Source organism: Pseudonaja textilis, chromosome Z (assembly GCF_049901715.1).
Source record: "Pseudonaja textilis isolate UNSWEBS1 chromosome Z, rPseTex1.2, whole genome shotgun sequence".
In the NCBI taxonomy this organism is placed as follows: Eukaryota; Metazoa; Chordata; class Lepidosauria; order Squamata; family Elapidae; genus Pseudonaja; species Pseudonaja textilis.
Window position 1 is genome coordinate 134,624,053 of NC_142008.1, and position 20,343 is coordinate 134,644,395.

The window sequence follows — 20,343 nt, forward strand, 5'->3', positions numbered from 1 at the left end:
GAACAGTAAAATGGATAATGGGCCAGAACACACTGTGGTAGTTGATTGGTTGGAGAGTGTGGGCTCCTGCATGAGGCAATCTATGTTATGATTGGTTATCAAGAGTGTGTTTCCCTCCCCCCTGCCATCTTTTTTTTCTTTATGCTCTGTATGGTCTGTATTTATCTCACGATGTGGTGATGTGCCTGACTATCTTGTCTGCTATAAATGTAAATTATATTTATTTATATAAAAACTACAACTTCGTATCAGCATCACTAACTCCATTTGGACACCGGCTGTGCAATTCCGTGATACTCAGGGTTTATAACTGGTTGGATCCAGAAGAGAAAAAAAAGAGGATGCAGAAATAAACAGGAGCAAAAATCCAAGTGAATCATAAGAGGAGAAAAAAGAGGTTCTCCTCACGCAAAGTAAAGTCTGCAAGGACAATCCAACAGGAGGGGAAAGTTACAGGAAAACATGGAAATGTAGACTTTGAAAAGCATATAAAAATGTGGAGTTGTGAGTGCAAAGAGGGCACCTTTGTGTGCGAGTCTAAGACCTGGGCTGGAGAAATGGAGACTTGAAGAGATGGCAGAGGGAAAAAATACAAAGGAAATGATTAAGCAGTGAAACAACCTGAAGCAATAAGAAGGAATCAGAGATAAGATTGATACTTTCTTCAGTCAAAAATGTATGGACCCTGAACTTGTGGGAAAACACTAGAATGGGAAAAAAAAATCAAGTATGGGTAGTCCTTGACTTTATGACCACAATTCAGGGGTGGGATTCTACCAGTTCGCACCTATTCGCTAGAACCGGTTGTTAACGTTCTAAACAGTTCGGAGAACCGGTTGTTAGAAGAAATTTCTGGCCTAATCCTGTAAGGAAGGCAGGAAGGAAACATTCTGGTGTTGCTTACAGAAACTGCCCCTCCGTTAACTCTTATTACATTCTTGGCAGGACTAGACTTCCTGTCTCAGGAACGTCTCTGGAGGTTTTTTTTCCCTCCTTTGCTGGTACTTTGCTTGTGTGAACTGACTATTCAAAGTTACAATGGCACCAAAAAAAGTGACTTATGATCACTTTTCACACTTACGACTTTTGCAGCATCCCCACAGTCACGAGAGGGCAGGCAAGGAAATGTGTGCCTCGATGTGAGTGATGTTGAGTTGGCCACGCCCAGCCAATAACATGACCACCAAGTCACACCCACCACTTAAGCCATGCCCACAGAAGCGATTGTTAAAAAATTTGAATCCCACCCCTGCCACAATTGGAACCAGAATTCCCATTACTAAGCAAGAGAGTTGTTAAATGAGTCATGCCTGAATTTACTACCTTTTTTGCCATGATCAAGTGAATCATTGCAGTTGTTAAGTGAATCATGCCATCATTAAGTGAAACCAGCTACCCCATTGCCTTTGTTTGACAGAAGCCAGCTGGAAAGGTCACAGTCTGAGCCCAGAATGCTGCATCTGTTATAATTACATGCCAGCTGCTGCAATTGTTGTAAACTGAAGAACTAGTGGCTAGTCTAGTAAAGAGAAGGACCAGGAGAGACATGATAGCGGTCTTCCAATATTTGAGGGGCTGCCACAGAGAGGAAGGGGTCAAGCTATTTTCTAAAGTGCTTGTAGGCCAGACAAGGAATAATGGATGGAAACTGAACAAGGAGAGATTTAACCTGGAAATAAGGAGAAACTTTCTGACAGAACAATGAACCAATGGAACAGCTTTGCCTTCAGAAGTTGTGGGAGCACCATCACTTGAGACCTTCAAGAAGAGATTGGAGTGCCACTTGTCAGAAATGGTGTAGGGTCCCCCGCTTGGATGGGGGGTTGGACTAAATGACCTACAAGGTCCCTTCCAACTCTGATTATCTGTTATCTGTTAACGGTAAGCTGCTTTTTTTCATTGCCAAAAGTGCTTTTTCAAGAGGCAGCTGATTTTGTTTCTCATCCAAGAAGCTGCTTCAGCTCTGAAGAAGCTTCATGGATATGAAATGAAACATCTTCAAAAGAAAAAAAAGAAAGTCCAGCTGCCTCTTGAAAAAGCACCTTTGGGACAATCATGATGACTGAGAATCTCCAGAGACTTTTTTTCAGTGCCACTGAAATTTTGAACGGTTGCTAAATGAATGGTTGTAATTCTACCTGTAATCAGAAAGATTACTCTCAGTTCTGTCAGAAGAGTAAAAAAAAAAAAAGGATGGTATTCAGGACCTCACAATGAAGCCTCGCTCTTTTAATTTGCATTGCACAAACAACAGGTAATAAAATGGGAGGAGCTTTGGCTACACACTGGCAGTCTCTATCTTGACATTTTTGACCCCTGTCCCTCGATATCTCGGGAAAGCACAAGAGTGTGTGCCTACTGTGGATCCAGCACCAGAGTGGTGGATCAGGGAAGAAATTAACTTGACTGGCCAGTTGGAGAGAGGACTTGGGCCAAGAAACATGAGAAGAGTCCTCCAGGGCTGATGGCTGAGAGAATGGCTGCTGGAAGGCTGGTGATAATATTTTCTTGCCCGGACTACAGTTCCCACTACACATAGTCCTCAACTAATAATCAATTGCTTAATGACTGCTCAGTTATATGACAGATTCTCCAGTGCCCCAAACGGTACTTACAACCTAGCGCTGAAGTTCCAATAGCTGAGCTTTCTTTCCCCTGTAGTCACATGACTACATGTCAACTGTTTGGCAACCACTTGGTATTTATGGCCATTTGCAACATCTGGTGGTTACATGACTGCATTTTCCAATGTTTTTGCTGAAAACTGGCTTCCAGTTTTTGGCAAAAATGTCCCATAATGAACAATGGGCTTTCTTTATAATTGAAGTGTTTACTTTATGACCATGGCATTTGCTTTACCATATCAGCTTAGAGACTCCTACAAAAAAAGATTAAAGAAACAGGCCTGGTTACATGATGACCTGTTTTACAACCATCATGATGTAATGTTGTAATGGGAAGGTTCCATTACTGTTATAAATCAAGAAATACCTTTCTCACATCCACATACAGCCCGGCTCTTGACCGGGGTGGGGTTAATCTGGAAACTAAAAAAGTCCATTGCAAAAGGAGAGCCTCAGTGGCAGAAGACTTCATAAGGCGAAGCTGAGAGACTAAAGGAATGACCCAACATTTGAAGAGAGACAGTTAAGAATGAATGAAGATTCTGAACACTCCATACTTATATAAAATATATTGTCTGCTACTCTATATAATGTGGTAATGCTCACAGCATATTCAACAGCTGATAATTGTGTATGGTAAGATGTTTTGATATCCTGAATTGCTCCTGGTCAGTCAGTTGGAAGTAAACTATTAAACAATTATAAAACAAACTATCCTCCTGAATAGTAGGAATAGATGGTGTATTCCAACACATCTGGAAAGCAGTAGCTTGGTCAGGAGCTTGGTCTTTATCTTTAAGCAGGAAGGAAGGGAGGAGGGAAGGGAGGGAGGGAGAGAGGGAAGGAAGAGGGGAGGGAAAGGGGAGAGGAGGGAAAGGAAGGAAGGAAAGAGGAAGGGAGGGAAGGGAGAAGAAGGAGAAGGGGAGGGGAAAGAAGGAAGGAGGGAGGGAAGGGAGATGGAAGGAGAGGGAGAAAGAGAGAACCAGTTCTGAGCTACTAGTTTGATGTGACTTTACTTTATCCTAATCATTTTACACCCTATTGAACTAAGGCTGAGGTTGTTCAGAAAGAAAAGAATGTTTCCTATAGTACATAGGATGCTAATTTCTGAGGATGAGGAAGGGATTCCCCTCTCTCCCCAAACTCTCATAAAAAATGAAACCCGGAGGATGGGACTTGGGAAGTCTTCTGCTTTGGACAATATCAGGAAGGAGCAGGGGTGGATTTCTACCAGTTCTGTCCACCTCTGTAGAACTGGTAGCTCTGAAGAGCAGCAGACATAGAACAGGTTCTATGTCTGCTGATGTTTTTGCCCACCTGCCCACCCAGGCTCTTACCTGATCTTTATTTCCTGATTTTTTTCAACTTCAGCTGCCATGCGAGGCACAGCTGCGGTTAAAAAATCAGGAAAAGGGGCTTTTTGAAAGGCTGCTTCTCTGCCCGCAGTGTGCTGATGATGATTTACAGGCAGGCGCCCTCATGCAGGGAAGCACATCATAAATCACCGAACCTTGTAAACCACTGAACTGATAGTTAACCCTGTCATATCCCACCCCTGGGGAGGAGGTAACGTTGATAATAGAGAGGTCCATACTTGCAAAGTTGGAATGAGAAGACGTTGTTTTTCAGAAGTTTCTCCTTCATCATGTTATCAAAGGGTGGGGTGATGTTGTTTACTGAGATAGAGGGATAACCCAATCCCATGATACCATCAAATTTGGCAGCCACAAAAACCAAGCCTGGCAAATCAGTAGCCTCAGCAAAGGTCTGGTTCTTAACGGTGAGGTTGCCAATCTGAAGAGAAAAAAAAATACACAGCATTTTGTCTTTTGTTTCATCTATCAAGGGGTGTCCATAAGATACGAACCACAACAAGTGTAATGAAAACTGCCTGATTTTTATGTTTATCCTATGATCAGTCAACCCAGGTATATGATTTGTTAAAGTTTACTGCAATGCATATAAAAGTGGGCAAAGCCTCAATCAAGTCTTCATGACCACCAATTTGACTTATTTTCACCACACATGATAGACATCCCTTCCTTTTATTATATATATATATATATATATATATATATATATATATATATATATATATATATATATATATATATTATATTATTATTTCTTAAGTATAACCAATTTGATCCTTCACCAATTAGGAGTTATGGTTTTCAGTGTTTTAGAAAATAAGCAGGGATATCCACAGGGAGTGGTCAAAAAGTCAAAATGGCAGAGATGACATGAGATTAAAAAACAGTGCTATTGTGGCTGCCATCTTGTTTCTTGGTGTGTTTTTTTTATCACACCTCCTTATGGTTCCCCCAAAATGATGGAGTCCACATTTTGGCCAAACATCAGTGTCTCGCAATAGCTGGTATCTTAAGAATACATGAACTTGTAGGCTGATGATATTAATTTAACATAATGAAAAAATCCTGCAAATATTTCAAAACTGCTTCTTTGTACTGATCACAAGCTTCATAAATCTTTAGTAAAAGTTAAAAGTTATCTAAGAATTGCAGAGAAACCACTTCCTTCTGTCTTAGGTTGCATGTTATAGATCTGAGACTTGGAACAGGAAAGAGAATATAAAATAAATGGTATAAAAATCTTGTTCAAAAGAAAACTGAGTTTTATCTTCAGGAAAGGAAAAATATGCCCTTGTATTTTTTCTTAACCTCTCCCCTCCAACATTAAACCTATTTATTTCTGAGAACCAGATTCTGTCAGCTTCTAATACTCACTCTGAGGACATCCTGGCTTAAGAATCCTTTAAGACTACCGCTTCCATAATGAATTTCAAATTTACTTTTATCGGCCTTGTGGGTGCAGGAAAATAGGGAACGGTAATGCTTGTGTACCCCTGATGGAGAAAAGGCAGTTAATTGTGTACAGGTCACAATATGATCACATTTTTTTTCAAAAAAATAACTCAGTCAGTTTGGATGTAAAAGATTTCATTTGCACAAAAGTTTCCCCTAACTGGAGCATAAGACCAAACCTAGCATGTGATTAACAATATGCTTCACAGTCCTAACACTCAACACTCACTGGGAAAAGCTGCAGTTTTCATGGCTGCTATGAATTCCCAGTCTGTAAGAGACAAGCAAGTCCCAAAGATTACTCAGTATCAAAAACCTATGTGATTTTCAACAGTAGGTATATGGACTCAACTGGGCAAGCAATTACATAGTGGGGTGGATGGTATGCTAACTCCTATCTACCTGAGAGCTCCCAATTTTATATATTCAGTATAAGTTTTTTTTCATAGGCATCTTGATGAAGTCTATAATTGTTATGGGCCACAACAAGGCCACCCATATCTAACCTTGTCTGTTCCACCAGAGAGAACCATGATGGGAGAAATGGAACCCACACAGTGACACTAGTCTTTCTTCCTTGGATTTCAGTTTTGACACCAGGTACATGGTTTTGCTCTGATTTCAAGCTGATCTATCTTTCCAGGAGAGAAAGGCATTTGGCCCTTCTAAATTTTCCCTGGTGTTGGATTCATGCATTACCGTGGCTTCTTTGTTTGATGTTGCCTGTGAACCAAGCCATAAGGAAACTGTTCTCTTACCATTGTTGTGGTAAGAGCCACAACAATGGCTCCAAAGAGAATTTGGTTGACCAAATAATCCTTCTACTTCTCTAAGAGAGAAATGGATTACTGTAACAATTGTTATCTCTCTAATTTTCTCAACTGATTCATTCTACTCTCATATCAGTTTGTGATTTTAAGAAAAGCCTGCGTAACATTTTGGATGCATTAGCATGCACATTTCCCTTGAGCAACTCCTCCCCATGCACCTCCACTCCATTCCCAAAAATCAGTTGAGGGTATGATGTCTTACAGCATGCCAAATGTATCAGGCAACACTTGGAAGAAGGCACCCACAGGTTGGACGAGCCAGTATCAAAGACAACGTTGAAGCATTGTTTGGGGGTTCCAAGACAGATTTCCCCATAGTATTGGGCCTGGGATATAGCAAGAAAAGAAGGAGAAAACAAAAGGGACAGCATTTTATAATGATCCAATGTCTTTATTATTTTATGCAGTTATTGTCTTTATCTATTTGTTTATCATTCTTAAATGGAGGGAATCAATTTGGTGCTGAAACAGAATTGGGGGGTTCAAGTTCAGATATTTGTTGGATGATTTTGGAGTAGATATTCTCTCCTAGCCCAACCCATCTCACAAAGTCCCCCCGCCCCCCCGCCCCATTGCCATGTAAGTTACCTTGTTTGTCTAATGCAGTATTACTCAACCTTGGTAACTTTAAGATGCGTGGACTTCAACTCATGGTGAAGTCTACATATGCTAGTTGAGGCATTCTGAGGGTTGCAGTCCACATGTGCTAGGTGGGGCATTCTGGGAGTTCAAGTCCACACATCTTAAAATTGTCAAGGGTGAGAAATACTGGCCTAGAGAAAAACAAAATAAAAATGTATTTGTAAATTAAATAAATACGCCAATATCAAATATCAATATCAAATTCATTCTGAGTTCCAATCTTTTTGTATCCAACATGGCAGTCATCAAAGGCAAAACAGAGATATAGCAGCAGACACAGAAAAACTTACATTTGCAGAAGAATTCAAGCACTTCAGAAACATTAATCTTAAAGAAGAGGAAAAGGAGAAGAACAGCAAATGAGGAACAAGCACGCCAGAGGTGGTATTCAGCAGGTTCTGAAGAACCAGTAGCAGAAATTTTGAGTAGTTCAGAGAACTGGCAAATACTAACTCTGACTGGAGATTTTACAGTATCCTTCCCCTGCCATGCCCACCAAACCACGCCCAGAGAACCAGTAGTAAAAATTTTTGAATCCCACCACTGAAGCACGCTCAGTAATTACTTGATAAGGTCAACTTTAAAAAAGTATGAGGAGAAAGAAGAAATAAATACAGATTTCTTGAGGAGAACAGAGCACAGCTGACTCTCCCATACTATAACTTTTAATTGACAGCTTTTTAGCATATTGATCTTTGTTTTTTCAGATGGCAATCAAAGTGAGAGTTAAAGGCTTTTCATCTGAATTTGCTTGATTGGCAGGGTGGGATATTAAGGTCATATAGAAGTTATCTAGAATCAAGTTACCCTCATTCTAATAGTAGATATCCTTGAATCCTGCCTCATTGTGGCAGGGTAAGTGGCATTCTTTGGAGGGAATGTATGCCAAGTGTATTCCTTCATTAAGGTCACTTAAGATCACTCCAGCTACTCAACTAAAGAGAGCAAGCACCTAAATTCAGCAGCAGTGATACAGGAAGATGCAGAAGATGGATGATCATCTTAACCACAACAGGAAGGGCATCCTTTTAAGCTGTGTTAGAGTAGGCACTTCTGTATTTTACTAGAAAAAACTTACATGGATAAATAAGATAGAAGTGATTGATGACATAGTGCCTGGATGATAAGCACTCTGCTCAAATTGTACTTGACATACTAGTGAGGATGTTTCTGAACACTAATGATGTTTATGATTGGGTTAGATAGGAGTGGCCTTCCAGATGTTTAGGTGCTGATGTTGATGCAGAAAAAAAATCTGAAGCTGCAAAGAATTGACCATGGGAATATGGAATGCACGAATCATTAACATGGAAAAATTCAATACAGTGATATAAAATAAACTGCATATAAATAATATATTAGATATCAGTAAATTGAAATAGATTTGAGAATCATATGATCATACTATTAACTATTCAGGATATGAAAAGCAAAGAAGGAATGCCCTTGCTTTCATAGAAAGGAATAGTACAGGCAGTCCTCCAATTATGACTGAAGAAGGGGCCTGACTGTTGGAATCTTGATTCTGGATTGTAAGTACTCCCAGACAGATCTGTCAGAGCTTTGAATGGTCATAAGGTGACCGGTTGTAAGTTGAGGACTACTGTACATTGGAACAATATAATCAATAACCAAATAAATTTAATAGGACATCATGGAAGACACTTTAATGTTGTTATTATTACTATTTAAGTTCATTCTCCAATCATTGATGCTGAAGAAGACAAGTTTTATGGTTAAGTTTAATTTGAAATTTATAGAATATAGCTAGATGTGCTGATTGTGTTTTGGAAGCTGCAGATAGTAGAAAAAACCCACTGTTGGTTTGTACAATCAAGGGAACAAAAATTAAGCAGGAAAGTGACTTATCTCAATCTGCAAATAGTATCATATTTTCACTGCTAATACAGTCTTCAACCAAACAATATTGTGCAAATTCCAAGTCAAAAATGTTAGAAAAATAAAGTCAGCCACTTTCCATAATATAATCTTGAAAACATCCCTACCCCTCAAAGAGAACATTGGAAATCCTGAATCTCATTGATAAAGTAGCTAGAGAAATTATGGAGTAAACAAAGGAGGATTATATAAAAAGAGATTGCCAAAGATAAAGAAATAGAAGAAAACAAGTTGGATTTCAGAACAAAGGATGGAAATCATCAAGAAGCAAAGCCAAGAAAGATAGGAAGGAACATAACAAAGATATTCCAAGAACTGTTAAAGAGACAAGAAACAGTATTTGTCATTACAGCTAATCCTCGAGTTACAAGCATTCATTTAGTGCCCGTTCAAAGTTATGATATAAACGCCCCCTAGTGTTTACAAGCAAGTCCCAAAATTATGAATATTGCAGCACCACAGCAGTTGTTCACCCTTACAAATGATTGCAGAGATCTACAAATTCCTCCTATTCCCCATTCCCCCCACACCGCAACTGCTTCGCCCTCCCATCCTGCCACACCAGATTCACTTACCTTACAAGATCTGTCTCCTCTTTGCTGCGGGAGAGGAGAGTTGATGGAATTTCGTGGGTGCCATAATATTGTGTGGGTTCAGGCACCCATCCTCTTTTGCAGAGACTGGGTGCTCAAACTCTTGTGAGATCATGGACCCCAGGAACGTTCATTCAGTGTTTGGGGTGCCTGTCTCCTATTCTTCTCCGGCAACTCCTTTTCGATGCCGCTGGGACTCTTTTTGCCCAAATGGAGATCTGACAGACTGGAAGCTTCATCTGTGTGCAAATGGGGCCTTTGAAAATGGAGCAAATCCCTCAGTTTTCAAAGGGTTAATTTGTATGCAGTTGAAGCTTCCAATCTCTGTCAGGTCTCCGTCTGAGTGTATCCCAGTGATGGTGGAAAGGAGTTGGGGGAAGTGGGAGGAGTAGGAGGAATAGGAGACAGGCACAGCAAACACTTTTTGTGCCCAGGAGCTTCCATCGACTCTCCTTTCCCTCAAAGGGAAAGAAAATATGGCAGAGAAGAGATAGATATTTGCAAGGTAAGTGAATCCAGAGTGGCAAAGAGGGCGAAGTATGAGGTATCTTAGTGGGTTGGGGAGGCCTTGGAGGCCTGTTCCAACACTTGCCCCCCCGATGGTCTTCCCTACCCTGAGATACCTCATGTGCACATAACGAACTATGTGTTTACCCACGCATTAAATTAGCAAATGCATGGGTGAAAGCAGGGGGTTGTTCAAGGAATGAGATTCACTCCCACGAATCCTCGAGGTATAAATGGCAGTCTTCATTACATTTGTAACTCGGGGACTACTATATATCTGCAAAGACATTGAAGATAGAAACTGACATAGAAATCCAAGGAAAGTCTTTCAAAATATTTCCAAACTCGGAAGGAGGTTTAAATTAATATAGTAAAGGATGTCAATGTACATACAGTAACTGATTCAAAGAAGATCAAATAAAGATGAAAGGAATTTGGGGGTCTCAAAAATGAATACATTTTTCAAGGTATTTCCAAGAATCTCTAGTACTAAAATTTGCAGTTAAATCAACGCTTTGAATATTATCAAGTGGAAAGGCTACAAGAATTGATAGAATATCCACATAAAAACAGCAATCAAGAGGAGAAGAATCTGTAAAGATTCTGACCAAATCATGCCAGCAAATCTGGAGGAAGATTTGATTGCGCTCAAGTTATCATATTTTGGACACATTATGCAAAGATCTAGTTCTCACAGGAAGCCTTCTACCAAAAGTGGGAGAAAAAAGAAAAACAGGGACCAAGAACAAGAAGGATGGACTCCGTTACAATGGCACTAGATGCACCATTGGGAGACCTGAAGGGTCATGTTGGGGACAGACCATCCTAGAGAAATTCTATCTATGTGGTCATTAAGAGTGAAGGTTAGGGTTAGGTTTGGAATGGATACTTTATGGCAGTAAAGCACTTCCAGCCATTGTAAAATACCTCCTCCTCACTGTGGTTCTGCATTTTGAGTGCTTAGCAACTGGCTCACCTTTATGACCAATCGCAGCATCCCATGATCACATAACCATGTTTGCAACGTTTTGCTGGAGTTGCTTTAATATTAACTGCGGTGATTTTTTTGAGGTCCATCAACAGATACCAAAAAATGGGTCAGGTCACATGGGTACTTGACTTACAAGTCTAATGATTTATGTTTGGATTTCTAGTCCCAACTGAAGTCATAAGTTGAGAACTACCTGTAAGGTGTCTTTGTTTAATCCAAGCAATACTTATATTTGGTTAGTTAGTTTTAGTTTATTTTACTTTATTGTCATTACACCTCGTGCAACGAAATCAAACACCATCTTCAGTGCACATCATGACCATGACCATGAAAATAAACACAACCACACATCCTTCACCCTTCACACATTGAACTGAAAACCCCCGACACCACACCAACACTGCACTATACAGCAGAATTCCAAAGAGCTACTGCCCTGGGATAGAAGCTGTTTTTCAGCCTATTTGTCCTTGTTTTTATTATTCTGTACTGTCTGCCAGATGGTAATAGTTCAAAAAAAGCGTTCCCAGGATGAGATGGATCTTTGAGAATGTTTTGAAGTTTCTTAAGGCAGCGGGAGCTATAAAGCTCTTCCAAAGAGGGGAGAGGGCAACCAATGATCTTCTGGGCAATGACATTAACCCTCTGGAATGCTTTCCTATCTGCCACTATGCAATTGGCAAACCATACAGAGGTGCAGTATGTTAAAATGCTCTCTATGGTGCAGCGGTAGAAGGTCACCAGCAGTTTTTCATTCAGTGTGAAGAGTGATGGTTATAGCGTCCTCTGTAGATCTATTTTTTATGTCTGCAAAGTTGGTTGGTTTATATAGTACATCTCACAACATTACTATTTGTTGAAATGTCATCTACTGAGTATTACAAGGGGCAAAAATGAGCCAAGTCATTCACTAACTACATTCACTAACTGAATTCCCACAACACATCTAACCAAAATCAAAGAAATCACTGTGGGTTATCTCTATGGTTTGAACAAAGGCACAGTCCTTGAAACTCTATCCAGCAGTTAAGTTTCCTTCGCTCATAGACCCATCAATATATTTGGTGGATTTGTAACTTGCTTTTCCTCCAGAACTCCAGAAGACATAGGGTCTTTCTTCAATTTAACCCACAACAATAGTCCACAGAGTAGATTGGGCTTAAAGAGATTAACTTTCCAAATTTATCCAATGATTTGACCCCCATATTTTGGCATCATCATACCTGGGTTCAGAGACCCTTCATTTACCACTGCAACACTCTGAAGTTTAATCATAAACTTATGCCCTCTATTAAGAAAACATACATCCATGTAGTTGTGGAGACGCTGATGAGTGACAGAAGCTGTAGCTGGTGGCTTTCCAGTCCTTAATCCACCTCGTCGTAATACTTCAGCGATGGGAAGTCCTGACTGGCCAAACCGGTTTCGGACAGATGGAAATTTCTGCAGAGGGATCCTGCCAGGGAACAGAAAGCAGATAGAAGAGAGGGGAGTTAAAAGTAATAGAAGGTGTGATATTCTTGCCATCAGGCACCACCATTATAATAAGTCAATGGGCCTGATGTTTGACAGAAATGAAAAATATAAATACTAGTAGGTTCACATGATTTCCCAAAGCCCCCAAGATTAGATACAACTAAAGATATGGATTCTTTCCTTATGAGGGATGTGTGGGATTTAAAGTATCCCTTTTACCCCTTAGCATTCTTCCTCACTTTAAATTGGATTATTTGCAGCCTCTCCCCTCATGAAATACAGTTCTCTGGATGATGGAAGTTATACAGACCTGATTGATGGCATACTATCTACAAACTGAAATTATTTTATTCAGTCAAATGATCCTACAAGGTGGGATTTATTTAAAAAAAAAACCATAATTGAGCAGATTCATACTATCTGCTGAGCTATGAAAAATGAAACAATATTCTGGTTTATGATCAGTGGTGGTATTCATCAGAATCGGTAGTAAAAATCACTACCGGTTCTAATCAGCTGAGAGGAGAGGAAAAAAAAGCCTCCGGCAATCAGCTGAGAGGATAAAAAACCAAAAAGCACACGGGAGGGTTGCTTCTAGCTTTTCGGTTCTTCATCCTTTCAGCTGATTGGCTTGTTAGGTGCATGCACTTTAGGGGCACGTGCACGATCACCCACCAAACTGGTAGCAACTAAGATAGGATCCCACTACTGTTTAGGATGAAGTAAATTCAAGCAAGGTTTGCTTTCTTGTAGTGTATGTTGTTTGGACAGATGTTAAAGATACAAGAATATTTCAAAAGTACAATGGGCAAACTGTAGAGTTTATTACTTCCTTGAATTGGGATTTAAAATCATCGCATTAGAGTCATAGATTTCTTGTCTATCTGGCATTACTGCGCTCAGAACTCTGTAGAGTTGGCTTGACATTTTTCATCCAACATTCCTCAACCCTCTCTCACCCACCTACATGAGAGAATATTAGCATTGAGGAAGAGAGATAAATCCTTACACATGTAGTGAGAGATTTTTTAATTAACACTGATACTTGGGCATCACCCACCTGTAGGCAGCAACAGGGCTGGGCAGGCGAACTAATTGTAGCTATCTAGTATCCCTATTCAGTGCTGAGTAAGTCATTGACTGGTATGCTCCGGCACCAGGTTGACACTTTATCAGACACCAGGTGTCTTCTCATAACTGCCTGGGAGGAGCCAAATACTAGTCAATCTCTTATTTTGTATCAGATGTATCTAATTTTTAGAGACAAAGATGAGTCAGAACTGGTGGATGCAAATGGGGTTATTCTGGAGGAATTAAGTTGTGTTATCAACTGGATAACTTATCTCTTCAACATAGAGGAAAGTGTATTGAACTGGTACCCTCTGCTTTGCTCATATATGTGCCAGGCTGACTGCCAGATCTAGATTGCTGCCTCACCGTATGTCTACAGCATCCTTGAATCATAGATCTCAGCAATATTTGTTTCTTATTATATTAGAGCAGGAGGGGGAATCTTGAATCGGTGAGTCAGATATATCCCATGCTTAGTGCCATCCAGCTTGGGCAAATCCATAGTACTTGTTTCCCAAAAGGGAATGCCCCCAAAAAGAGACATATTGATTGGATGATGATCCTGAAAGTATTCTACTTACAAGTACAAGTAGTCCTTGATTTACGACCACAATTGACATCAGAATTTCTGTTACTAAACAAAATGGTTGTTTACTGAGTCACACCCAATTTTACAGTCTTTTTTGCCACAGTTGTTAAGCAAATCACTGCAGTTGTTATGTGAGTGCAGCTTCTCCTATTGATTTTGCTTGTCAGAAGCCAGCTGGGGAGGTTGCAAATAGTGACAAGTAACCATTGTAAATACATGCCAGTTGTCAAGTACCCAAAATTTGATCACATGACTGTGGGAATGCTGTGATGGTGAAAAGTTAAAAAAGTGAAAACCAGTCATATGTTACTTCAGTGTCATTGTTGCTTTCAGTTATCACTAAAGGACTGTGTTGGAATTCATCGTTGGAATGTATTTCTATGCAACAACTACAATAGTATTCAGTAAGTAGATGGAAGTATTTACAAGTTTGGATTGTTGCTATATATTCTATTTAAGTAGAGTTTCCTGTTTCCTGTTACAGTTAAATAGTTGAAGAGTAAAGTACCTGGTGACTATACTCTTTGTTTGTTCTGTGGTGCTTTATATAAACAGAATTTCTAACACTTACCATGTTTCCTCAGAAATAAGACTGATAAATTGAAAAGAAGAAACAATATTTTTGAGGAAATACGGTACTAAATGCATCCACCTGGCTGACAATCTTAACCGGGGCTTATTTTTGGGCTAGGGCTTATATTACGAGCATCCTGAAAAATCATGCTAGGGCTTATTTTCCAGTTGGATCTTATTTTGGGAGAAACATGCTAGTTGTCATACCCAAGCAGCACCCCACATCTTTCCTATTCCTGAAGAAAAACAGCAGATGAGTTTCTTTAGCTTCCTCCCATTCCAGGGTTAGTTGTAGGTTGGCTTCACAACCTACATTAAGCCATAAGATGACTTTTTTGGTTTAGTATGTTGTGTGGACCCTGTCTTAGTGGATAAGCCATGGACAAAGAGTATTAAGACAAAGAGTATTTATGCAGTTATAGGTATCTTAAGCCCCCCAACATTAATAAAGCTACCAGATTTGATTCCAACTTCCAAAAATCTGAGTATAACTAAAAAAAAAGTTCTTTTACAGTGACTGGCTTTTTGAGATAGGAAACTCACAGGACAAGTATTGTAAACCCTAACATTTAAAATTAAACTTTAAAAGTCTCCCTTGAAGTGAACACATCTTCATGAACATGTTTGTAAACTTATTTTGGCAACAGTGCAAAAATGGTATTGTCTTATTTTGGGATTTTTTTTTAGTGATTCACCCTCTAAATATTAACTTGGTTTGATCCTACATATTTTTTTTTCACATTGAGCAAAGGCCAGCTAGCTGCTTGTCACTGCTGTAGCAAAACCTAAAAGAGGGTTAACTGCATTCTGAAAAACGCCTATCCCACCCCACCTCCCAAATTTCAAATATTCACTTCCCAAACCGAAGAGGCCACACACCAGTTCTGGACACATACACACCCTTGATATATGTGTCATGAGCCCACTGACTTTACATCCTCAGTCTGCCTGTATTCAAATGTCAGGTGAAGCATCCAGTCTACAAAAGATTTTCCATTCATTATCACTAGGTAAATCCACTCTAATAGCTACTCAGTTCATCATTGTTTAAGCATATATGATAGCGATAAATGTAGTTTTCAACTTACAAATGTTGATTTAGCCACAGTTTGAAGTTACAACAAAAGTGACTTACGCCTGGTCCTTGTACTTCTGACTGTCACAGAATCCCCACAGACACATGATCAAACTTTGAATGCTTGGCAACCTCTTTTTTTGTCCCTCACCTAACAATAAGACTTTATTGATTTGATTATGTGTCATCTAGTCAGTATCGATCTTAGTGACCACATAGGAATTTTCAAGGAGAATATGTCCTCAACTTGGTCCTTCAGATTTTCCAACAAATGACACCTACCTTACAAATAACTAATATAATTACATAATAAGTTGGTCAATTGTTGTGTATCTTTGTTTTCCTCCTGTAATTTTTTGAGAGGAAAAAATTATTTCCTACTCCTGTTCTAGTACATCAGTGAGTAGATTTCAAATACAGTTGGTTGGATTTAATGCTTTTGATTAGTCCCTTAATATGAACCAGGTATGGCTATCATGCAAATGAGGACAAGCCCTGCGAAGTATGATCATCATAAAAATCAAACACTGTTCCTGGTTTTCCTCAAATGTCCTTAGGAGTTAGGGTTGATAGAGAAATGTTTTGTTCTTTTTTATTTTAAGGCATTTCTGGATGTATTATTCTCATACTCAAGACAACATGAAAATTCTACGTAGCATTTGCAAATCGCACTGAAATTTCTGGCTAATCATGATATTCTAGCTGACAGCTGAATTTTAAAGCTGACATGCCAGATCTGTTTCTAAATAAATCAATTGGAGAGAAAATGTCCCGGAGTGATTGATATCATGGATGCTTTTTGGATGCCTAACACTAGCTTTTACTCACCAGAAACACTTTACAGTATTTGCCAACTAGTCTTTGGGTATTCTATGTAGAGTAGAACCTCAGGTGATGACCATAATCTGTTCTGAGAATTCAGTCATCACACGATTTGGTAGTCACCGGAAGCGCATGTGCATAACCAAAAATGGCATGGTGCAGAAGGGCAAATTGGTGAGGAAAGGCAAATTTCCGCGGCTGTGTTTGGTTACCACCCGGAGGACCTGTTTGCGACCAGAGGTGAAAATTTTTGGTCGTCACCCAATTTGGTTGTGAATGGAAGTGTTCGCAACCAGAAGTTCCACCTGTATTTGTTTCATTCCATAAAGCTTCTTTGTTTTTGTTTAGGTTAAAGAACAAAATATATTTAACTATTTTTTTCCAGAGTTGATACTACAGTGGATTTCTGTTAATTGTTACTACAGAGCTTTTCCCCCTAGTTTGTCTGATGGATGGATGCATGGAAAAGTGCACAAATTTCACCAGTTCAAACAACAGCATCAACAACACGCTAGTATTTCTCTTTCTATTCCTAATCTCCAGTAATGTATTGTTGATATCCCAGAGACTTCAGACCTGTCCTAAGTGAGATAATGAGGATTTTCAATATCCTTTAAAGCAGGGTTGTCAAACTCAATTTCATTGAGGGCCACATCAGGGTTGTGGTTGACTTCAAGGGGCTGGGTGGCGTGGCTGGAGTGGGCATGGCCAGCTCAATGTGTCGGGGGTCCCTGTGGTGAGCTAGGCGGGGCTGGAGGGATCCATTGGAGGAAGGTGAGACCAGGGAGAGCACCAAACCCTTGTCCTTCAGAGGAGCCTCACCATCCCTCTCAAGCCACGTGGAGAATCCCTGGATGGTGGTGCAAGCTGTCCAGATCCCTAGGCAGCAGAGGGCAAGCACCCAGCCAAACCCTCAAGCTCCCAGGGCACCGGGACCCCCTAGCCCAGCTCAGCCCTGCTTCCCCAAGTGTGCGCCCAGTGGTGCTTACCTCCTCCTCGAGGCGGCTGCTGCTGTTCTCACTCTCCTTGGCCAGGTTTCTCATGGTGTGTACGGGACGGCAAAGTGTGTGGGTCAGAGGGAGGCCCACTCCCTCTCCACGCAAGTAGACCTGGCTTTGTAACCAAAGCATCCTCAACGATAGGATGGGAGACCACCAGGAGAGGTCAGGAGAAGGAGACATGGGAATGGCAAAAGGGCAGCAGGGCTGCTGGTGGCCAAGTGCTAAGGCAGGGCTTCCCTCCCTCCCTCCCTCCCTTCCTTCCTTCCTTCCTTCCTTCCTTCCTTCCTTCCTTCCTTCCTTCCTTCCTTCCTTCCTTTTCCTTCCCTCTTCCTTCTCCTTTCTTTTTCCTCTTTCCTTCTTTTTCCTTCCTTGCTCTCTTCCCATCTTTCTTTCTTTTTCTATGTCTTTCTTCTTTCCTTTTCTCCTTTCATGTCTCTTCTTGGATACTCAAATGCAGAATGGAAAACATTTCTCCTTTTGTTTTGTTTTGCTTTTAGTTTGTTTTGCTAGCCCTCTGCCAGCAAAAATGGAACTCCGTGTGGGGGTGGGGGTAGAGGGCTGCAGGATGCCATCACAACCAAAAACAGAGCCTGGGAGGGTCACATGCACCAGTCCCAAGTTCTGTTTTCTGACAGAGGCACTGTGGGCCAGTCCGCTGTTTCCAGAGGTACCTTACAGTAGCAACACATTTATTTACATCCTTTTGGGAGTTGCAACATTTCTTTTGAGTCAAGATCAACTCTTGTTTATTTTGTAATCATGCTAATGCAGTGTTTCTCAACCTTGGCAATTTTAAACTGTATGGACTTCAACTTCCAGAATTCTAACCCTAATCCTATGGATTCTAAAATTTCATACCTCTATCAAAAGTGGGAGAAATCTACATTAAATCTAAGGAAAACTCTCACCTATCATCAAAACAAGACGAAGGACAAACCTGAAAGAGGACAAATGTATATTTGTGTAAATTTGGACTTGCAAATTGGCCTGTACAATAATTTAAGTAAAAATGTAATCCATCTCAGCTATGTTTGGAAAAGAATAGCCATGTTTCTGCTTGGCTACTCAGCTGCTTAATATGGATGGGAAATTTCAAGGCCATTGTTTTACCTTGAAACTGGACACATGCTAGAGGGATTTTCTGTTAAGAGGGGACTCTCAGTTGGGTCCATTAGCATCCTAATCTAGCAATTTGTTTTCTGCCCAACTACAAGCCTAAAATTCAATTTAACCCTCCCTTGTTCTTTTACAGAAACGAAGAGTTCTGGTTTGCACAAGTTTTGTTCTTTTTAGACTTCAGAAATGTAAAGAATTTATATTTTTAAACCCAGTCCTATAGCTATTTTTTTTCTCTTCTAACCCATTTAATTTCACTTCTTTTCAAGTGCTTGAGACATCCCAATTTTTAAAGTCTTTGTTAAGGCAGGGTGTGCATTTACTACCAACCGGTTAGTCAGTATATCACTGTTTCTCAACCTTGGCAGCTGGAAGATGGACTTCAACTCCCAGAATTTCCTGGCCAGCTTACCTGAAATCCATTCTCTTCCAGCTGCCAAGGTTGAAAAACACTGCAATATATACTTTTTATTTTTATCTGGACTCTCTGCATTTTTATTTATCCTACCTCCTTTGAGGACACTTTCCTGCATATGATGGAAAGTCCCTTTTTTTTCTACCTTACATCTGAAATTTCAAATATGGCTTTTCCAGATATTACTAATGTACAACTCCCAACATGCTGGTTAAAGCTATTGGGAGTTAGAGTCCAACTACATATGGACAGCCACATATGTTAAGCTGATAGAGAGAAAAGAGTCCTGATCATAATATTATCTGTTGATTTGATTGACTATTGTTTTAATCTAAATTTCCATAATCAGGTGATGTCCAGATTTATAGAAACTACAGATTCCACAATTTCTAGCCAAGACCACCCTCTGTAGCCCAGCACAAAGAAAAGGAAAAAGTAGAAGATCATTATATTAATTTCACAGAGACCTCTTTTCTAATCACTAGACCTCTTTATTTTTTAAGTTACCTCTAGCTATCCCAGATCCCATATTCTGTGTTCACAGTTGGTGGTTTGCACTGTTTGCCCTCTTCCTTGAAATGCAAGCTGTGTGCCCCATAGCTTGATTCTTCAAATTCTCTGCAATCATATTCTTCTTTCTTGATCAAGGGTCCCTCAAGCCACGAACTTCTAAATCCCCCCTAAGTTAACCTCCAAAGGATGAGGACTACAGCTTAAAGAATTCACCAGGCTAGGAAGTTGGGAACTACTGTAACTGGTCCAACCCAGCCAGAGCATCTGAAATTAAAAGAGGCTATCCTATCTTCTATGAGGATCTAAATTCCTAGATACTCCTCTGCAGCCCCGAGTTCAATAATCATCTTGCATTATCTCACCGGATTTGCCCTTCAATCCCAACTGCCAGCAGCATTATGATCCAGATTCTGCCTCCCATCTTCTGTTGGTTCAGTCCTTCAGTTTCCTTCAATTCAGTTTCCAGCAGGAATTCCTTCTGTGGGTCCTTACTGCACCTGGATTATTCTTGGGGATGGAGGAGTCGTATATTTGCACTGGCTGGGGAGTAGCATTATTGCCTCGCCCACAGGGCCCAGGAATGTGGGTTGTAGATCCTGACTGGTTAGGACTGCTGTGTTTACCTCCTCTATTCTGTGTAATTATTGGGGTTCATGTTTCAATTGGCTAAGAGCACCTGAGCAAAAATGCTTTGCCGCTCTGATTAATGAGCGGTGAACTTTGATAGCTCTCAATCTATTTGGTCATCAGGTGAGCTCAATCAGAAAGAAGACCTCTTTAT

At 40.2% G+C, this 20,343-nt stretch overlaps 1 protein-coding gene across 1 annotated transcript in view; it reads right to left on the minus strand.

Moving 5' to 3' along the window:
• Nucleotides 1-20,098, minus strand: part of LOC113443726 (cathepsin D-like) — a 34,814-nt gene extending 14,716 nt beyond the window's left edge. Inside the window, exons 1-5 of the mRNA XM_087915803.1 lie at nt 19,925-20,098; nt 12,217-12,367; nt 6,482-6,605; nt 5,372-5,490; nt 4,219-4,418 (exon numbers count right to left, since the gene is read on the minus strand). Of these exons, the coding sequence (XP_087771929.1) occupies nt 4,219-4,418; nt 5,372-5,490; nt 6,482-6,605; nt 12,217-12,367; nt 19,925-19,983 (653 nt within the window). The 5' untranslated portion in view covers nt 19,984-20,098. The remainder of the gene's footprint in view (nt 1-4,218; nt 4,419-5,371; nt 5,491-6,481; nt 6,606-12,216; nt 12,368-19,924) is intronic.
• Between the last annotated feature and the right edge of the window lie 245 nt (nt 20,099-20,343).